This window comes from Oncorhynchus tshawytscha, linkage group LG17 (assembly GCF_018296145.1).
Source record: "Oncorhynchus tshawytscha isolate Ot180627B linkage group LG17, Otsh_v2.0, whole genome shotgun sequence".
Classification (NCBI taxonomy): domain Eukaryota; kingdom Metazoa; phylum Chordata; class Actinopteri; order Salmoniformes; family Salmonidae; genus Oncorhynchus; species Oncorhynchus tshawytscha.
Genome location: NC_056445.1, coordinates 23,232,849 through 23,250,391, shown reverse-complemented (window position 1 = coordinate 23,250,391; position 17,543 = coordinate 23,232,849). Strand labels below are relative to the sequence as shown.

Sequence of the window (17,543 nt, the reverse complement as noted above, 5' to 3'; positions counted from 1 at the left end):
CTGGAGAGATACCGTCCTGTAGGTTTTAACTCCAACCCTGTTCCTGGAGAGATACCGTCCTGTAGGTTTTAGGTCGCAGAATGCACCAATTACAGTTAAGCTCCCACTATCATGTCGCAGAATTAACCAATTACAGTTAAGCTCCCACTATCATGTCGCAGAATGCACCAATTACAGTTAAGCTCCCACTATCATGTCGCAGTATGCACCAATTACAGTTAAGCTCCCACTATAATGTCGCAGAATGCACCAATTACAGTTAAGCTCCCACTACTGATGTCGCAGAATGCACCAATTACAGTTAAGCTCCCACTGTGTCATGCACCAATTACAGTTAAGCTCCCACTACTGTGTCAGAATGCACCAATTACAGTTAAGCTCCCACTACTGTGTCGCAGAATGCACCAATTACAGTTAAGCTCCCACTACTGTGTCGCAGAATGCAGCAATTACAGTTAAGCTCCCACTACTGTGTCGCAGAATGCACCAATTACAGTTAAGCTCCCACTACTGTGTCGCAGAATGCACCAATTACAGTTAAGCTCCCACTACTGTGTCGCAGAATGCACCAATTACAGTTAAGCTCCCACTACTGTGTCGCAGAATGCACCAATTACAGTTAAGCTCCCACTACTGTGTCGCAGAATGCACCAATTACAGTTAAGCTCCCACTACTGTGTTGCAGAATGGACCAATTACAGTTAAGCTCCCACTATCATGTCGCAGAATGCACCAATTACAGTTAAGCTCCCACTATCATGTCGCAGAATGCACCAATTACAGTTAAGCTCCCACTACTGTGTCGCAGAATGCACCAATTACAGTTAAGCTCCCACTACTGTGTCCCAGAATGCACCAATTACAGTTAAGCTCCCACTACTGTGTCGCAGAATGCACCAATCCAGGTTTGCCTCTCAACACTACATCTCATACAGGATTGTCCTTTAGTGTCGAATGTGCAACAAAACAACATGCTACTTAGAAACAGCTAGAAACAGCACACACACACACACACACACACACACACACACACACACACACACACACACACACACACACAGACACACACACACACACACACACACACACAGAGAATAGGCTTGAGAACCTCGAACCGGACAGGAGGAGAGGGGGAGCCCAGATACTTCACACCCAGGAAAAGAGCATCCAAACTGGGCTTCCAGAGAGCGAAACCCCCTCTCTCTGGAACTATCCTAACACAGCTTGACACGACACAGCAAAACAAAAGCTTGCACCACAACTGGGTACCTGACAAAACGCACACACACACACACTTTTTCTCTGTCTTTATCGGTGTCCACACTTGAACTTTAACATATGAAAGTTCACAGATCTGAAAGAGTGTTTACGAACATGAAATCATGTGCAATTCTAACAACCCATAATTTGGAGGGGTGATTGTAGAACTTTCACAACTTTCAGCTCGATAGCACTATCAGAGCAATCTAAAACCATTTCAGAGATGTGCTATCTTGCCCTAGTGATACCGCACCAGAGCAATCTAAAACCATTTCAGAGATGTGCTATCTTGCCCTAGTGATACCGCACCAGAGCAATCTAAAACCATTTCAGAGATGTGCTATCTTGCCCTAGTGATACCGCACCAGAGCAATCTAAAACCATTTCAGAGATGTGCTATCTTGCCCTAGTGATACCGCACCAGAGCAGTCTAAAACCATTTCAGAGATGTGCTATCTTGCCCTAGTGATACCGCACCAGAGCAGTCTAAAACCATTTCAGAGATGTGCTATCTTGCCCTAGTGATACCGCACCAGAGCAATCTAAAACCATTTCAGAGATGTGCTATCTTGCCCTAGTGATACCGCACCAGAGCAATCTAAAACCATTTCAGAGATGTGCTATCTTGCCCTAGTGATACCGCACCAGAGCAATCTAAAACCATTTCAGAGATGTGCTATCTTGCCCTAGTGATACCGCACCAGAGCAATCTAAAACCATTTCAGAGATGTGCTATCTTGCCCTAGTGATACCGCACCAGAGCAATCTAAAACCATTTCAGAGATGTGCTATTATCTTGGCCTTTTTCATATCACAGATTAGTGGTTCTCAGACAGATTTGGAAGTTTTCTTGTAAGTCACCTTGTAAACAAAATGTTTCAAGCCAGGATCTGCCGCTGAAGGAATAAGCCTTGAGCTAAAAGTTTGCAGACTTCATCCCAACAATTTTGATGTTTTAAAAAAAAAAATCAACAATTGCTGGAGACCCAGAGGGTGTGTACGGTTCTGTTCCAGCCTTGCACTAATTAACAACAACTTTTTCAACCAGCTGACTGTCATAAATCCTTCAACTCCGATCCAAGTATACCTTAGGTACTTCAAGGTTGAGTTGATATTTCTTGCTCAGTAGAAGCATAGTTATTAGCACAGTAATATTGTATAGGCTGTGTTCAAACCTAGTCTGCCCTCTTGATATGAAAAGCATATGGTACCATTTGTCTCCTACCGTTTGGTCTCATGATAATTTGACTGTGTTCAGCCTTGCCATACTGATAATAATATCCATCTTGGTAGTATTCCACAACCCCAGCCTCTGACTCTAGAGAGATATGGTGTTGACTCTGTATGCATGAACACAGGTGGTTGGTCAATTACATGTGAATATTAATGAGCAGTTCACCACTCCTCTTTAACGATTCAAACAAAATGGCTGCCAACAAGTGGCGGGGAAAATCTCAGCGTGCGGGAGGGAGGGGGGGAGGGAGGAGTGAAAGTGTGTGTGTGTGTGTAACGTGTGTGTATGCCTCACAATTCCTCCCACACCCCACCTCTCCTTGCCCCCCTTGCCCATACTCAATGGGGTGTGACTGTTCTAATGGCAGAGCCTGGAGAGTTAGTTGTGCTTCTTATTTCGTGTTGTCGTTGGTTAGTCTGAGCACAATTACCCAAATGTCACCTCCAGAGCTTCATCACGGGGGGAAATGGACTGGAACAGAACGACATCTTGGCTTTAGCCTCAGGGAAAGAAGGGAAGGAGGATAAAGGAGGGGGAGCAGAGAGGAGTGGAAGCATTGGATCGGAGGAAGGGAGAAGTAGATGCTGTGGGAGGGTCAATTGAAAGTGAAAGTTTGTGTGTGTCAAGAAGTATTTTCTGGTGTGTGTGTGTGCACGCCTGTCTGCGTATATTTGGTGAGTGTGTGTGTGTGTGTGTGTGTGTGTGGCTGCAGTAGCCCAAGTGTTTACCCTTGGAGTCGATAGCCATTACCGCTAACCACTTAGCGGTGATAGCTAGCCGTCGGTCTCCTGCCCTGTACGTGATTGCAGGCCTCTAAGCCTCATCGTCACTATATTAAGACACCCTGCTTTCAAAAAACCCATAATATCCCTGTCTGTGGGCTCCTTTATACGCTGTTAGATTATACAGTATATAAGAGTCCCTTACTATTCTAGCTGTTTGCTAAATGTAACTGCATGGGAACAGATTGCTACTGTGCTGTGTCTTCCCCCCATTGATGTTTCCTGTTGTGCTGAAGAGATTTCATTATGCAGTATGTGTAGCCTATGTGCTTCTGCAGCACACACAGAGACACAGTGGCTGTGAACGAGCCGTTTGAGGTGATCTTACACTGTGAAGGAGAGAGAGGGAGAGAAAGAGCGAGAGCAAGCGAGAGAGAAAAAGAGAGCGAGAGAGAGCGAGAGAGAAAGAGAGCGAGAGAGAAAGAGAGAGAGAGGGGGAAAGAAAGATTGAAGAGTACATTTAAGTAGACACACTGACAGGGGAAACTGCAAGGCTAAGACATAATGCATACTGTGAGACAGCATGGTTATTTTTGGTGGATGCGACTGACTTAGTCATCATCTCTGAGGACAAGTTAGTAGTCCCTATGTCAACCCTAAGTCCCTATGCCCCAGCCAGGTAGGTCTGCAGTAGCAGACAGTAAGGAGGTAGATTTGAGATGTAAAAAGTCTTCTCTGTTCATTAAGACCACAGAGGTTTAGAGCCTCCTTAGAGATGCTGCTGCTTCTGCCAGCTAAGTACAGTATAGGACAGGTATCTTTCCTTTAAAACTGCTGCTGCCTGTTGCGCTGCCAGCTAACTATACAGCATAGGACAGCATGTGACTGGGCTAGGGTTGAAAACTGGGAACCAGGTTGCTGAGATTTACTGAGATTTCCTTCCCAAACTCCACTCCCTTTTCCCAGGATAAATAAATGCGAGAAACCGGTATATTATAATAAATTATTTCTATGAACAGCATGACATGAAATGGAACTATTAAATGATATGCAATGTCTAAATCTAGCTTCTCTACAGCCTTCTCTCTGCTATCTGCATGATCAATCATCAACGCTCAGGGTGGGGACAGACAGCGCATCTCAGTACGGAGCGCAGTTTACAATGTGTGTTTCTCATCATGGTAACTTTTTATCTTGTGACAGGTAGGCCTACATTTCCTGCAACACAGTCTATGCTACATTAATATAAAGACTGAATGCGTGTCTAATTTACACATCTCCATCTGGCTTTCGGGGTCACCTTATTATTTTATTTGTAAAGACAATTGTTTTGTTTTAAACAGCCTATCACTCGAATATCATTGCTTTAAATCAGATGGCATGTGAGCACTCTCTCACAGTCTCTCTCTCTCTCTCCATCAATTCCATTCAAATTGCATCCAAAATAGATAATCCTGTTCAAGAATCTACTAGAAAATCTACGGCAAGATCTAAAAATGGTTGCCTAGCAATGATCAACAACCAATTTGACAGAGCTTGAAGAATGTTGAAAAGAATAATAGGTCAATATTGCGCAATTCAGGTGTGGAAAGCTCTTACAGGCTTACCCAGAAAGACTGTAATCGGGCTCCCGAGCGGACAAGGTACAAATCTGTCGTTCTGCCCCTGAACAGGCAGTTAACCCACTGTTCCTAGGCCATCATTGAAAATAAGAATTTGTTCTTAACTGACTTGCCTAGTTAAATAACGGTTAAATTAAATCGCTGCCAAAGGTGCTTCTACAAAGTATTGACTCAGGGGTGTGAATACTTGTGTAAATCAGACATTCACTTTGTCATTATGGGGTATTGTAGATGGGTGTGAAAAAAATATATTTTTAATACATTTTGAATACAGGCTGTAACACAACATCATGTGGAATTGAGTTTGATTTCATCAGACCAGAGAACTTCTCATGGTCTGAGAGTCATTTAGGTGCCTTTTGGCAAACTCCAAGTGGGCTGGCATGTGCTTTTTACTGAGGAGTGGCTTCGGTCCGGCCACTCTACCAAAAAGGCCTGATTGGTGGAGTGCTGCAGAGATGGGAGAACCTTCCGGAAGGACAACCATCTCCACAGAGGATCTCTGGAGCTCTGTCAGAGTGACCATCGGGTTCTTGGTGACCTCCCTGAGCAAGGCCCTTCTCCCCCAATTGGTCAGTTTGGCCGAGTGGCCAGCTCGGTGGTTCAAAACTTCTTCCATTTAAAAATGATGGAGGCCACGGTGTTCTTGGGGACCTTCACTGGTGCAGAAATCTTTTGGTACCCTTCCCCAGACCTGTGCCTCGACACAATCCTTTCTCTGAGCTCTACGGACAATTCCTTTGACTTCATGGCTTGTTTTTTTTGCTCTGACATGAACTGTCAACTGTGGGACCTTATATAGACAGACGTGTGCCTTTCCAAATCATGTCCAATCAATTGAATTTACCACATGTGGACTCCAAGTTGTAGAAATATCTCAAGGATAATCAATGGAAACAGGTTGCACCTGAGCTCAATTTCAAGTCTCATAGCAAAGGGTCTGAATAGTTATTAAAGAAGGTATCTGTTTTTTATGTTTCATACATTTGCAAACATTTCTAAAAACCTGTTTTCAATTGTAAACTGTTTTCAATGTAATACATTGTAGGGCTCATAAAATGTATTTAATGTGGGGCTCATAAAATGTATTTAATGTAGGGCTCATAAAATGTATTTAATGTAGGGCTCATAAAATGGCTTTAATGTAGGGCTCATAAAATGGCTTTAATGCATGGCTTATCAGGCTCAGGTAGCATCAGGCTTGAATTTTCATGCTGATCAAAGCTCTAATCAATTCCAGACATATTGATATGCTTTATACACTTGCAATTTTGTCAGGAAAAACAGAGTTATCCAGAGAAAAGTGATTTATTCTTGGGATGGAACATGTGTAAACTACCGGGGAAATGTTCAGCCCCAGACTGAGCTCTTCCCCTTGTTCCATGTCTCTTTCGCACTCTTTCGGTCGCTCCTTCTCTCCATCTCTCGCTTTCTCTCCATGTCTCTCACACTCTCTCTCTGTCTCTTGTTTTTTTCTCTCTCCAGAAAAGAGTGTGTGTGAGTGGCTCACAGTCATGTCTCATTACAGATCTGAGTGATTGGGCTAAATGCAGGAATCCCTGATTCCCCCCAGCCCTCCTCTGATTAGTTTAGTTAGCACTTATCCTGAGCTGACCCCCGGAGAAATCTCACCTCTGAAGTCAGTGTGTGTATGAAGGAGTGACTCGGAGCGACTGAACCTTGTAGACTGACATGAAGAAGCTCCACACACACCAGAGATGTATACAACGGCATGTAGGTTTCCTTCACCCATTAGAAGTCAATCACACAGCAACATCCAGAACCAAAAAACAAACAGCCTAACCCTCACCACGACTAATCCAACCACAGTTACCATGACAACCCACCGCTGACTCACCACCTTTTTACTGGGAGTGTGGTAGAGGCACAGTTGCCAGGACAACCCGTGGTGTAGCACACCATGGTATTGGTAGAGAGTAAAATGAGAACCCTGGGCACTGTGCTGCGACGGCTGAGAACTGAACGGACCTCTATGCCCTCGTCAAACATCGGGTCACACACTGACAGAGCGGATATGGTATCAATGACAACGTGGACCCGCTGCTGAGTGGTGACTGCGTGACAGTTTGGGTTAATCTTGATCTCCAGATATCCTACAGTATGACACATCACTGAGTCCCGATCTCTTTTATTCACATCCAACAGCTGTGCCGGTGCAGACAGCGGTGACGGGGGTAACTGCGGCCGATGGTAATGGAGGTGACTGTAGTTACGGAGCTGACCATCGTTGTTCCTGTAATATTATATACAGTACTGGTCAAACGTTAGAACACACCTACTCATTCCAGGGTTCTTCTTTATTTTTACTATTTCTACATTGTAGAATAATAGTGAAGAAGTCATAAATATGAAATTCCACAAATGGAACTCTATGAAGCTTTTATTTGGGCTGCAATTTCTGAGGCTGTTAACTCTAATGAACTTATCCTCTGCAGCAGAGGTAACTCTGTGTCTTCCTTTCCTGTGGCGATCCTAATGAGAGACAGTTTCATCATAGCGCTTGATGGTGTTTGCGACTGCACTTGAAGAAACTTTCAAATTTCTTGACATTTTCCGTATTGACTGACCTTCATGTCTTAAAGTAATGATAGACTGTCATTTCCCTTTGCTTATTTGAGCTGTTCTTGCAATAATATGGACTTGGTCTTTTATCAAACAGGGCTAACTTCTGTATACCGACCCTACCTTGTCACGACACAACTGATTGGCTCAAACGCATTAAGACGTAAAGAAATTCCACAAATTACCAAGGCACACCTGTTAATTGAAATGCATTCCAGGTGACTACCTCATGAAACTGGTTGAGAAAATGCCAAGAGTGCACATCTGTCATCAAGGCAAAGGGTGGCTATTTGAAGAATCTAAAATCTAAAATATATTTTGATTTGTTTAACACTTTTTCGTTGACTATATGATTCCATGTGTTATTTCATAGTTTTGATGTCTTCACTATTATTCTACAATGCAGAAAATAGTCAAAATAAAGAAGAACCCTTGAATAAGTAGGTGTTCTAAAACTTGTGACCGGTAGCATATATTCAAAATCTACAGTAGTGCGGGTACTGACAACGGTGACGGAGGTGAATGCAGTATACAGAGGTTGTTGAACAGGTGGTCTGGGTGTGTCCTTACCGTTGAGGGGGCAGGCGTTGAAGAGGCCGATGTCCAGCGAGCAGGGCTTGCGGGTCACGGCGGTGGTGACGGACTCATACGGATTGTCCTCATCCTCCGGTAAGAACACGTCAAGGGAGGGCGATGGTACGATCTCTGCCGAGCGCTTCGAGTTCTGATATGGGGAGGGAGGGAGGGAGGGAGAGTGTGAGAGAGGGAGGAACATGGTGAGAATTTCGTGGGTAGTTTCGCGTGTGGAAACAGAATATTTGTGTGTAGGTACATTGACAAGCACGGCCAATGTTTAATGTACAACCTTGAACATTGGATCAGTGTGTTTGTTTACTACCCTTGGTACCATCAGATCACACAAACAACCCATCATCATAACTCATCCACCTCAAGGACACGGTTCCATTCAAACACTGTACAGGCCTGCTCCTCTGCTGAATCTAGGGAGTTGATTGTACTGCAGTTGATTTAATAAGCACAGGCAACGATAAACAGCTGCCTCTAATTGAGAACCATGTTAGCACCAACATAGAAATAGACATACTAGAACACCCCCTAGTCACGCCCTGACCTACTACACCATAGAGAACCAAGGGCTCTCTATGGACAGGGCATGACATTTAGCAACAACAAAATAAGCTAATAGGCAAAACTGTGACAGTATGTTTTATTCTTCTCTCTTTCTTTATAACCAGATGTTGATATTGTAGAAAGACTGGAGACCACATATCCCAGGGTCCCCCTCTACTACTGAGAGGAGATAACCGTCACCCTCGCTGAGGCCTCTGGCCCGTCACATGACATAGGGCAAAATCAGACAGCATGACGGCCTCAAGTGTGGTTTCTGAGAAAAATTGTGTGTTGCTCCCTTCAAGTCAAAATAGAAGAAACCATGAGATCATCCCTCCATGACTCCATTGCAACTGAGCCAAAATGGCTGATGTCCTGTGTGCAACCAGTTTCATGTTGTTCTATTCCTGTGACAGTATGAAAAGGTTGAGACCCAGCGGCTTGACAGAAAAACCCTTGGAACTAAATGTCCCTGTCTAAATGGCATATGTGCACCCATGCCAAATGAAAACAACAGTGAGCAATGGAGGGCGCAGGAAAGACAGACATTTCTCACCAGAGACGCATGGGCAATAGATGCCTGTTTCCCATAATGCACCACTCCATCATCATTACTGCGACATCACCCGGGTCACCCCACCATATTTGGTTGCCGTGTGATCGTCATGGCGATGGGGGCGTGGCGTTGTCCATGACTCACCCCTGGTGTGTTAATTTCCCCTGAACCCTATCAACTCCCTCCTCCTCTCCGCCTTATTGTCTCACTCCGACAGCCATTCATCTTCCTGTTAGCTGTTTCTACTACATTACCCAGACACCACTGGGTCATCAATCACGCACTGAGCGCATGCAGAGAAGATGAATCATCGTCTTTGATTGAATGATCACTCCCTAGATAATCTGTCTCGTGTATACACACACACACACACAAACACACACACACGTTCACTACTCAATGTGTCCTATTACACTAGCTAATATAAAACTTCAGTCTGTGTGCTCCTTTTCTCACACACCCACGTGTTGCACAGACACACAACCACACACATACAACCACACACATGTGATGCACAGACACACAACCACACACACACACACATACAACCACACACATACAACCACACACACGTGATGCACAGACACACACAACCATGTGAAGCACACATACACAAAAGACCAGCAGGTCTATTGAATTTGAGTGACATTACTCTAGCCCATGTAAAGTACCCGCCGGTGAAGTCACACGTGGTTTCAGACAGTAATAGTATGGTATGGGTTAACATTTCACGTCAATATGTTTACAGTCATCAGAAGTAATTACACTACATAAAAAACTTGAGACAAAAACTGTGGCCCTGCGAATTGTGACCCTTATCAGTTACAGCCAACACCCTTTATACTGGGATTTCCTGATAGATGAAGAACCCAAGAGAGACTGGGTCCCAAATGGCATCCTATTACCTATATAGTGCTCTACTTTGACTAGAGCCCTAATGCATGTGCCATGGTCAAAAGTAGTGCACTATAAAGGAAACAGGGTGCCAATTGGGACGCAGCCTTTCTCTGGAGCTATCATGGGTTCCCCTTCTGGGGCTTATTAGACAACTTGGGTTCTTTGTGTAACCCATCTCTGGGTGCAGTGGTCCAGAGGGAGAAGACAGGAATGCCTGTCTTTATCCTCCACATCAAACCATCTCTCTCTTTTCTCATTCTCTATCCTCTCTGACTTCCTAATGTACATCATGTTCCCTCCCTGTCACAATATCCCTTTCATCACTTTTCTCCCACTCTGTCTGTTCTTATTTCACACTCTCTCTCTGTCTTTCTCTCTGTCAGTCTCTCTCTCTCTCTCTGTCTTTCTCTCTCTCTGTCAGTCTCTCTCTCTCTCTCTCTGTCTTTCTCTCTCTCTGTCTTTCTCTCTCTCTCTGTCTCGTTCTCTCTCTCTCTCTCTGTCTGTCTCATTCTCTCTCTCTCTCTGTCTCATTCTCTCTCTGTCTTTCTCTGTCTGTCTCGTTCTCTCTGTCTTTCTCTCTCTCTCTGTCTTTCTCTGTCTTTCTCTCTCTCTCTGTCTCATTCTCTCTCTGTCTTTCTCTGTCTGTCTCGTTCTCTCTGTCTCTCTGTCTTTCTCTCTCTCTCTCTGTCCCGTTCTCTCTCTCTTGTTCTCTCTCTCTCTCTGTCTCGTTCTCTCTCTCTCTCTGTCTCATTCTCTCTCTGTCTTTCTCTGTCTGTCTCGTTCTCTCTGTCTCTCTGTCTTTCTCTCTCTCTCTCTGTCCCGTTCTCTCTCTCTTGTTCTCTCTCTCTCTCTGTCTCGTTCTCTCTGTCTCGTTCTCTCTCTCTCTCTCTCTCTCTGAAATATACTTTTTTACATACATCTACAAACCAATATCCCACTCTGGCTTTTTCTTCTGTCTCTTTTTCTCTTCATCCCTCAAGTTTACTCGTCTGCCTGTGGAAAGAACACACCAGCACCCCAGCCTCTCCCTCCTCCTCTCCCTCTCTCCTCTCCCTCCTCTCCTCTCCCTCTCTCCCGTCCACCCAGCCATCTCAGGGAGAGAGGCAGTGGAGGAACTCCAAACTTACTACGGAGAGAATAAAACAGACGAGAGCAATGCAGCGGTGAACCGAGAGAACCAGAGAAAGAGCAGCGGTGAACCGAGAGAACCAGAGAAAGAGCAGCGGTGAACCGAGAGAACCAGAGAAAGAGCAGCGGTGAACCGAGAGAACCAGAGAAAGAGAGAGAAAAAGATGAAAGCCTAGTGACTCCAACTTACTTCAGAGTAACTACAACAGTTTTACTGAATCCCGAGGAAAGGAGGGTGGAAAATGAGTTAGAGAAAAGGGCTGGTTCAGAGGAAGGGAAGGAAGTATGCTACAAGTGGGTTTGAAGCAGGGATTTCCTCCCTCTCTTTTGGTCTCCCTGTCTCTCTCTCAAACACAATTTTGTTCTATTTGTTCTATCTAAATAGGTAAAAGTCATTCAACTCAAAGCGAGAGCCATTCTCTACTACCAGACACTTTAGTCCCCCAGTCCCCACCTCTCCAGACTCCCACTCAATCAGAAAGTGTGTAAAAGGCCGGCGCACCAGAGACGCCACACCACCATCTGCATACCAAGTCAACTCAGAGGTGCTAAGGCAGTTTGTGTTACCTGTTAATAGTTGATCCCACCTCCACTTCCTGGTGTAGGGGGTGAGAAGGTTGAGTAGGTTCACGCAATGAGCTCCATGTCCAAACAAGACGGTGTCTTAAACACACACTTCCTCTCTTTCCCTCTCTCTCCCTCTCTCCTCTCTCCCCCTCGCTCTCTTTCCTCCCTCCTCCCTCTCTCTCCCCCTCTCTCCTCCCTCCTCCCTCGCTCTCTCTTTATCTGTGGAGAGATAGGACACAGAGGAACTTGTGTGTCTGCCACAGGAAGGGAACAGACAAAAAGAGTCCTTCTCTGGCCACTAATTAGGAGTCTCTTAGCAGTGTGTGTGTGTGTGTGTGTGTGTGTTAGGCCGGTAACCCAAATAGGAAATCTGTTGATACTACAGTCACGTCCCTGGAGCTACTATCCTGAAGGACATGTGACTCTGACCCGACTGACATCTCTCAGGTTGTGTTCTGTGTGTGTGTGTGTGTGTGTGTGTGTGTGACTACAGTCACATCCCTGGAGCTTACAGGCTCTTTTCAAAAAGTTTGTTTGTTTTTTAATTTCTTGACCAAAATAATACAACAATAAAGAGCAAAACAGTACAGCCACTATTCTCATTCAATCTCTCTTCCTCCCTCTCTCATTCCACATATCCCACTCCTCCTGGTTTCTGTCCCCTGAGCACTGTGCAAACAGTCTCTCCCTCTCTTTCTCTAACCCACTCCTCCTGGTTTCTGTCCCCTGAGCACTGTGCAAACAGTCTCTCCCTCTCTTTCTCTAACCCACTCCTCCTGGTTTCTGTACCCTGAGCACTGTGCAAACAGTCTCTCCCTCTCTTTCTCTAACCCACTCCTCCTGGTTTCTGTCCCCTGAGCACTGTGCAAACAGTCTCTCCCTCTCTTTCTCTAACCCACTCCTCCTGGTTTCTGTACCCTGAGCACTGTGCAAACAGTCTCTCCTCTCCTTTTCTCCCCTGAACCCACTCCTCCTGGTTTCTGTCCCCTGAGCACTGTGCAAACAGTCTCTCCCTCTCTTTCTCTAACCCACTCCTCCTGGTTTCTGTCCCCTGAGCACTGTGCAAACAGTCTCTCCCTCTCTCTCTCTAACCCACTCCTCCTGGTTTCTGTCCCCTGAGCACTGTGCAAACAGTCTCTCCCTCTCTCTCTCTAACCCACTCCTCCTGGTTTCTGTCCCCTGAGCACTGTGCAAACAGTCTCTCCCTCTCTCTCTCTCTAACCCACTCCTCCTGGTTTCTGTCCCCTGAGCACTGTGCAAACAGTCTCTCCCTCTCTCTAACCCACTCCTCTTTTCCTTGCAGTTCAAGCTGCAGCAGATATGAAGGACGCTGTAATTCACTGGCATTTCCTCATATTTGATTAGAGGAGGGGGTCGGGGGTCAGGAACCGTTGTAGAGGAACGGGCATGAGAGGACAATAGTCCCTCTGAGACCATCCCACAACACAACGCTCCTGACCTCACACGGGGGGGGGCTAGCCTCTAAGAATGGTATTACACTCAGTGGACAGCTATCTCAGCATTAGCTTACTGAGCTCAACCCGGAGAAATCCTCTGCTTTCAGGAAATTACTCCACCTCCAACATGGCCTCCCTGAGTAGAGCCGGTGCCAGAAACAGTTTCTCTGAGCACCATTACTAACCCCATGGACTTCAGAAAACTGCTAGAGCAGGCCCTCAAGGTACACAGCCATGGGGAGTGCTCCATGTCACTCAGGTGTATGGTCATTTTGTTAGTTAGTAAGGGATTATTCAGGTCTGAGTATGGATGAAGAATCAAGACTGTTGATCTATTGGGATTTTATTTGATTTCCATTACTTCAGTGCAAAAATGATGATGATGGTCATGGTGATGACAACGACGATGACAATAGTGAATACGAAAACGTTAAGTTATCCTAATTACCATTTAATTATCCGTTCCACCGTAGCTCTTCCCTGGATAAAACTGCCTGATTTGGACACAGTGATGACATTGGCATTCATTACTCCTGGAACATACTGTACACACCTTCTCTTCATTAACAAGGCGTAACTATAGCAACCAGTTGAGTCATCTGAGCGCGGAACATCTGCAGTCTCCAGAGTAGAACATCAAGGACAGCCTCTTCATCAGAACCTCAGACAGGTGCTCCAACCAACTGATCAACTTTTCTAGTGAACGTTCGCCTTTCATTTGTGTCTTGAGAAAGGTCTAGCAGCCGAAATCTCAATATTACAGTTCGAGATGCACTGAAATCTTCAAGATATATAGAAAATGAACCAGAGAAAATGTTTCCCGCTGATCAATGAGCACATTAGGTTTTACTCACACTGATCTGAAATCTGCTTGTGGATTGATTGACATAGTATACATCAAATCATTGGTTCTCATAACTCTGAACCAGATAAGACAACACAAACAGATCTGGGACCAGGCTAGTGTCCTTTCTTGCATCTACTAATACTAGGGGAGCGATTATCTCGCATAGATAGATGACTTTATACAGAAAAACACCTGCCAACTCCCTCGTTTAGCTAGTGTAAGTCTCTAACTTGTTTTTCAGTCCTCGTTTAGCTAGCGTAGGTCTCTAACTTGTTTTTCAGTCCTCGTTTAGCTAGTGTAGGTCTCTAACTTGTTTTTCAGTCCTCGTTTAGCTAGTGTAGGTCTCTAACTTGTTTTTCAGTCCTCGTTTAGCTAGTGTAGGTCTCTAACTTGTTTTTCAGTCCTCGTTTAGCTAGTGTAAGTCTCTAACTTGTTTTTCAGTCCCCGTTTAGCTAGTGTAAGTCTCTAACTTGTTTTTCAGTCCTCGTTTAGCTAGTGTAGGTCTCTGACTTGTTTTTCAGTCCTCGTTTAGCTAGTGTAAGTCTCTAACTTGTTTTTCAGTCCTCGTTTAGCTAGCGTAGGTCTCTAACTTGTTTTTCAGTCCTCGTTTAGCTAGTGTAAGTCTCTAACTTGTTTTTCAGTCCTCGTTTAGCTAGTGTAGGTCTCTAACTTGTTTTTCAGTCCTCGTTTAGCTAGTGTAAGTCTCTAACTTGTTTTTCAGTCCTCGTTTAGCTAGTGTAGGTCTCTAACTTGTTTTTCAGTCCTCGTTTAGCTAGTGTAGGTCTCTAACTTGTTTTTCAGTCCTCGTTTAGCTAGTGTAGGTCTCTGACTTGTTTTTCAGTCCTCTGTCTCTAACTTGTTTTTCAGTCCTCGTTTAGCTGTGTAGGTCTCTGACTTGTTTTTCAGTCCTCTTTAGTCTCGTTTTTCAGTCCTCGTTTAGCTAGTGTCTCTAACTTGTTTTTCAGTCCTCGTTTAGCTAGTGTAGGTCTCTAACTTGTTTTTCAGTCCTCGTTTAGCTAGTGTAGGTCTCTGACTTGTCCCTCTGTCCTCGTTTAGCTAGTGTAGGTCTCTGACTTGTTTTTCAGTCCTCGTTTAACTAGTGTAGGTCTCTAAGTTGTTTTTCAGTCCTCATTTAACTAGTGTAGGTCTCTAACTTGTTTTTCAGTCCTCGTTTAACTAGTATAGGTCTCTAAGTTGTTTTTCAGTTCTCGTTTAACTAGTGTAGGTCTCTAACTTGTTTTTCTGTCCTCGTTTAACTAGTGTAGGTCTAACTTGTTTTTCAGTCCTCGTTTAACTAGGAGAGGTCTCTAGCTTGTTTTTCAGTCCTCGTTTAGCTAGTGTAGGTCTCTGACTTGTCCCTCTGTCCTCACTTAACTAGTGTAGGTCTCTAACTTGTTTTTCAGTCCTCGTTTAGCTAGTGTAGGTCTCTGACTTGTCCCTCTGACCTCGTTTAGCTAGTGTAGGTCTCTGACTTGTCCCTCTGTCCTCGTTTAACTAGTGTAGGTCTCTAACTTGTTTTTCAATCCTCGTTTAGCTAGTGTAGGTCTCTAACTTGTCCCTCTGTCCTCGTTTAACTAGTGTAGGTCTCTAACTTGTTTTTCAGTCCTCGTTTAACTAGTGTAGGTCTCTAACTTGTTTTTCAGGCCTCATTTAGCTAGTGTAGGTCTCTGACTTATTCTTCAGCCCTCCGATGACACCAAGGACCAGTATCCAGCGGCCATTCCTATAATCATGTGATGCAGATTATATACTGCAGAAATGCCACTTTCCAAGGAGATGATTTCTACCTCCACTTGGATTCCACAGCAACTTCCTTATCACTTGTGAGGAACAGAGCTGAATCATAAAATATGGCAAGTTGTATATTAGCTGGTTATGAAGGCCTGGGGTGACTCAGTCAGTATGAGTCTCTAGAAGGGACCATAAAGTATATATAACACAGTGGGGACCCTTAGTATGTGTGGTAGAGGAAGTGAATTTATGACCTTTGTAGAGTGGCTGTATGGTCCAACTGTTAAATCATACCAGAGAGAGAGATGGAATTGGAGAGAGAGAGAGAGAGATAGGCAGGGAGAAACAGAGAAAGGCAGAGAGATAGGTAGACGGGGATGCCTAGGAGAGGAGAGATGGGTTAGAGAGAAGAGAGAGACAGAGAGAGACAGAGAGAGACAGAGAGAGAGAGGCAGGGAGACAGAGAAAAGCAGAGAGATAGGTAGACGGGGATGCCTAGGAGAGGAGAGATGGGTTAGAGAGAAGAGAGAGACAGAGAGAGACAGAGAGAGAGAGGCAGGGAGACAGAGAAAAGCAGAGAGATATGTAGACGGGGATGCCTAGGAGAGGAGAGATGGGTTAGAGAGAAGAGAGAGGCAGAGAGAGGCAGGGAGAGACAGAGAAAGGCAGAGAGATAGGTAGACGGGGATGCCTAGGAGAGGAGAGATGGGTTAGAGAGAAGAGAGAGGCAGAGTGAGACAGAGAGAGGCAGGGAGAGACAGAGAGATATGTAGACAGGGATGCCTAGGAGAGGAGAGATGGGTTAGAGAGGCAGAGAGAGACAGAGAGAGGCAGGGAGAGACAGAGAGATATGTAGACAGGGATGCCTAGGAGAGGAGAGATGGGTTAGAGAGAAGAGAGAGGCAGAGAGAGACAGAGAGAGGCAGGGAGAAACAGAGAGATATGTAGACAGGGATGCCTAGGAGAGGAGAGATGGGTTAGAGATAAGAGAGAGGCAGAGAGAGACAGAGAGAGGCAGGGAGAGACATAGAGATATGTAGACAGGGATGCCTAGGAGAGGAGAGATGGGTTAGAGAGAAGAGAGAGGCAGAGAGAGACAGAGAGAGGCAGGGAGAGACAGAGATATGTAGACAGGGATGCCTAGGAGAGGAGAGATGGGTTAGAGAGGCAGAGAGAGACAGAGAGAGACAGAGAGAGGCAGGGAGAGACAGAGATATGTAGACAGGGATGCCTAGGAGAGGAGAGATGGGTTAGAGAGAAGGCAGAGAGAGACAGAGAGAGGCAGAGAGAGGCAGAGAGAGACAGAGAGAGACAGAGAGAGGCAGAGAGAGACAGAGAGAGACAGAGAGAGGCAGGAAGAGACAGAGATATGTAGACAGGGATGCCTAGGAGAGGAGAGATGGGTTAGAGAGGCAGAGAGAGACAGAGAGGGCAGGGAGAGACAGAGAGATATGTAGACAGGGATGCCTAGGAGAGGAGAGATGGGTTAGAGAGAAGAGAGAGACAGAGAGATATGTAGACAGGGATGCCTAGGAGAGGAGAGATGGGTTAGAGAGAAGAGAGAGACAGAGAGATATGTAGACAGGGATGCCTAGGAGAGGAGAGATGGGTTAGAGAGAAGAGAGAGACAGAGAGATATGTAGACAGGGATGCCTAGGAGAGGAGAGATGGGTTAGAGAGGCAGAGAGAGACAGAGAGAGGCAGGGAGAGACAGAGAGATATGTAGACAGGGATGCCTAGGAGAGGAGAGATGGGTTAGAGAGAAGAGAGAGACAGAGAGATAGGTAGACAGGGATGCCTAGGAGAGG

At 45.3% G+C, this 17,543-nt stretch overlaps 1 protein-coding gene across 1 annotated transcript in view; it reads right to left on the bottom strand.

Moving 5' to 3' along the window:
* LOC112237188 (ankyrin repeat and sterile alpha motif domain-containing protein 1B) overlaps positions 1-17,543 on the bottom strand; it is a 394,948-nt gene that overhangs the window by 169,953 nt on the left and 207,452 nt on the right. Inside the window, 1 exon segment of the mRNA XM_042299987.1 lies at positions 7,992-8,145. Coding sequence (XP_042155921.1) covers positions 7,992-8,145 — 154 coding nt within the window.